Source organism: Harpegnathos saltator, unplaced genomic scaffold (genome assembly GCF_003227715.2).
Source record: "Harpegnathos saltator strain DR-91 unplaced genomic scaffold, Hsal_v8.6 scaffold284, whole genome shotgun sequence".
Lineage (NCBI taxonomy): Eukaryota > Metazoa > Arthropoda > Insecta > Hymenoptera > Formicidae > Harpegnathos > Harpegnathos saltator.
The window spans coordinates 180,473-183,849 of NW_020230077.1; the positions used below are offsets into that span (position 1 = coordinate 180,473).

A 3,377-nucleotide genomic window follows, 5' to 3' on the forward strand; every position below is an offset into this window, starting at 1 on the left:
AATTCAGAAGGCCTTATAACCAATTTAAGTAAAAGTTTTTAAGTAAACCAATTTAAGTAAAAATTTAAATTCAAGGAATGAAGTTAACACGTCAAACTATCAATATGAAAAAAACAAGTAGAGTTCTAATAGCACTTTTGATAGTTCTCCAATTCCTCTATAACAAAAAAAAATAGTTTTGCAACAATAACCTATTAGACTATATATATATAGTAGATATATAGTAAATTAGATTCTATTATAATATGAGTTTAGTTAATCGCACAGCCCTAGTTCCAATATAGTGTCCTGTGACTGAAATATAAATAAATATACTGCATTGTATTTGTGAATTGGCAATGTTTGTAAAAATAACACATTTGCAAAATAAGAAAGTTTTATCTAAAATTTATCCTATATTTATACAATATAAAATGATTAATATTTGGTTACATATTACGAAGTTAATTGATACCTGGATAGTTGTTTTGTTGTGATATGTGCTACTCTTGCAACTTCTTGGAAGTTCCTTCTTTAATTCTTTAACTGGAAATATTACTCAAAGAGTTAATATTTTTGACAAGCTAATATCTTTGAATAAAATGCATATTACTAATATCTTTAGATAAAAGGAAGGAATAAATCTCTTATAATGATTATCTTGAAAATAGAATCTCATAATTCTTCATGAAAAAAATAATGTACTAAGGATGTAGAGATGACACATATTTATCTCTGAAACTTTATGTTTAAGATGATTTTTTTAACTTTTTTAACTTTAATATATATATATATATATTACTATACTACTATATAGAAACCTTCATATTTATTAATTAAGCCCAAAATTATCCTGCATACATAATTGTATAAAAGATAACGTACTTACTTCGATCATTCAACAACATGTTCTCACCTACAAGTTGAGTAATACGTTGATGTACGGCAGTTTCTTCCCTCATCTTTTGAATATACTCTATTGTCTTCGTTAGGATTACTGCTCTACTTGCTTTTCCTTTTAGTATAGTTGGTACATTATTTTTCAAATGAAAAAAAACCATTTTCAAATCATCTCGTCGTTTCCTTTCCAAATAATTATGATGTTCCCTTTTTTCTGTCTGTACAAATAAGTTCACAATATTGACACATTGATTGTTATAAGGATAATTAGTTATTGGACACTATTATATTATTACAGTTGATTAATTTATATGCAAAACAACCAATTACATATAAATATATATCCAATAGAAAAACATAAATTAAAGATTATATGCATGAATAAACATATATCAAAGTTAAAAACTGTCAACATATACTCTGCTTTTTATTGATTTCTTGATTATAGTTAATTAGATTAAAAGCACATAATTGATGCTTAATTTTTCAAAATTAAGAAACAGAATATTTAGCTATTATACTGGATAATATTTGGATCAAAGAAATTCAATGTAGCATTGATTTTTATATAGTGGCAATGTACCCATCCAAATCTAAAAACTTCAGGTTGAGTACATTACATTATAATCTCACAATAAGGTTCAAACAAGGAAGAGAATAAAGCGGCGAAATATCTGTTTAGCAAAAGCGATCATAGACTCAATCACTCACGGCGAAAAAGATTCTAAAATGATTATAGGCTGAATCTCACCTGAGAACGATATTGTGTTTTATTAGAGCTCCTCCCAGATCTAGATTTTGTATCCTGTGAAATAAGAGATTGAATCACAAAAAAGGTTCTCCGACAAAGTTATGCGATCCCTATAATATTGTTACTTACATTGTTTTCGACATTTTCCACGTTTTCGTCATTGTTGTCAATTATTAGATATTTATTTTCGGAATGCCAATTTACACTTTTGGCATCAATATCGCGATCGTTACCACTCATGTTGTCTATATGATCACAAACAAATTAATAAAACAATCCTACGCAACAGTGACAATATACATTACTAACGATGCAAGAAGAAATAAGCTCAAATGCATGGAAAAAGTTTATTCATTCATTCAATATATGGCTCTGAGCAGAGTTATTACACTCCTTTTCTTACGTAAATCAGAACGATTTTGAAAATAAAAGAGAAACGGGAACAACGCGTACGCAGTCTCCAAGATCAAAAATATGCGTAGTTACAGGAACCAACGGGAACCACATCCAACTGCTGTGGAAGCGAACAAAAAACTCATGGAAAAAGTTGAAACAGAGAAAATGAAACAATAGATCTGTTCTTTACAGCTGCACTGCTGAACTAGTGCAATAAGTTAGAATGAGAAAAAATATACTTGTCTCATTTTAACTTGTTGCATTAGTTCAGCAGTGCAGCTATAAAGATCAGACCCAATGGCTGCGTTCCGATATTCACTGCTAGCAGAGAGAAACCTGAGAGCGGAGATCAGCAAAGGTTCAGAAATTTTTATGAATTCGACACGCCCCCTGAGAAAATAGATGTCAACTACGTCGCTCGGTAACGAGGTATGTTTGTGATAGTTTGGTTCATATCTAAGCTACTACACAGAATATAGTAAAAATATACAGAAAACTACACAGAATATAGTAAAAATTATATATATATCATCAGGAGGAATCATCCCAGCAAACACAATAGGCCTGTTCATTTTGACTGCACTGATGAACTGGTGCAACAAATTGAAGTGAGAAAACCTACGTTTGTCTCACTTTAACTTAATGCACCAGTTCAGCAATAATGCAGACAAAACGAACAGCCCTAATATTACATGTAACGTGCATGTTAGTTGTAATTTTCTACTTAACAATATAACTGTTATATAACACATGTGTTATATAATAGTTATGAACTAAGATCTTTATCAGTTTTCTTTTAGTATGTATAACAGTCAAAATCTGATGAGCAAAATAATTATTCGATAGAATTATAAATAAGATCATCGAATTTGAAATACCGGGCGGAGCCCCTCTCTCGCTCATATGTACTGTTTCCTATATTTAAAGTAAATGAAAACTGCTTGTCTACTTCAAATATACTTCAACATACAATTATAAAACTTTAAAATCAAATATCTCAGAAACTATAAGCGACTCCCATATAATTGTATTAGGAAAAGTCATTCAGAATTTCATCCTTTATAACATATTTCAAAATGAAAAAAATCGGTGAGGTGTACCCTTTTCTATATATTTATCCTGCTTTTTTTCCTTTTTTCATTTTTCTCTTTATTTTGTCATTTTTAGTTTCTTATTTGTTACATATTTTTTCTCACGTATCTAAAATTATTTCTTGCACTGCATTGCAAATAAAAATATAAAGACTATGTTGACTCCAGAAGATATGCTTTTACAACAGGTGCATGTATAAAGATTGTCAGAATGGAAAATTGACTGGAAAACGATTATTCAAATTCCCAATGCAGAAGGA

The 3,377-nt window shown here is 29.6% G+C and overlaps 1 protein-coding gene across 4 annotated transcripts; it reads right to left on the reverse strand.

The window, feature by feature from the left end:
* Nucleotides 1-233: 233 nt before the first annotated feature.
* On the reverse strand, nucleotides 234-2,280 carry LOC112588035 (protein max-like). 4 transcript variants are annotated; one of them, XM_025299560.1, is made up of 5 exons: nucleotides 1,760-2,245; nucleotides 1,631-1,684; nucleotides 869-1,097; nucleotides 455-525; nucleotides 234-294 (listed from the first exon to the last, which is right to left on the reverse strand). In XM_025299560.1, the coding sequence occupies exons 1-5, from the start codon at nucleotides 1,868-1,870 to the stop codon at nucleotides 256-258; spliced, it is 504 nt and encodes a 167-aa protein (XP_025155345.1). In that variant the 5' UTR covers nucleotides 1,871-2,245; the 3' UTR covers nucleotides 234-255. The 4 variants fall into 4 exon arrangements, with proteins under 4 accessions (XP_025155345.1, XP_019697529.1, XP_025155346.1 ...); XM_019841970.2 differs by lacking the exon at nucleotides 234-294 and having other exon boundaries at nucleotides 301-525; nucleotides 1,760-1,875; nucleotides 2,084-2,280; XM_025299561.1 differs by lacking the exon at nucleotides 234-294 and having other exon boundaries at nucleotides 301-525; nucleotides 896-1,097.
* Nucleotides 2,281-3,377: the final 1,097 nt, after the last annotated feature.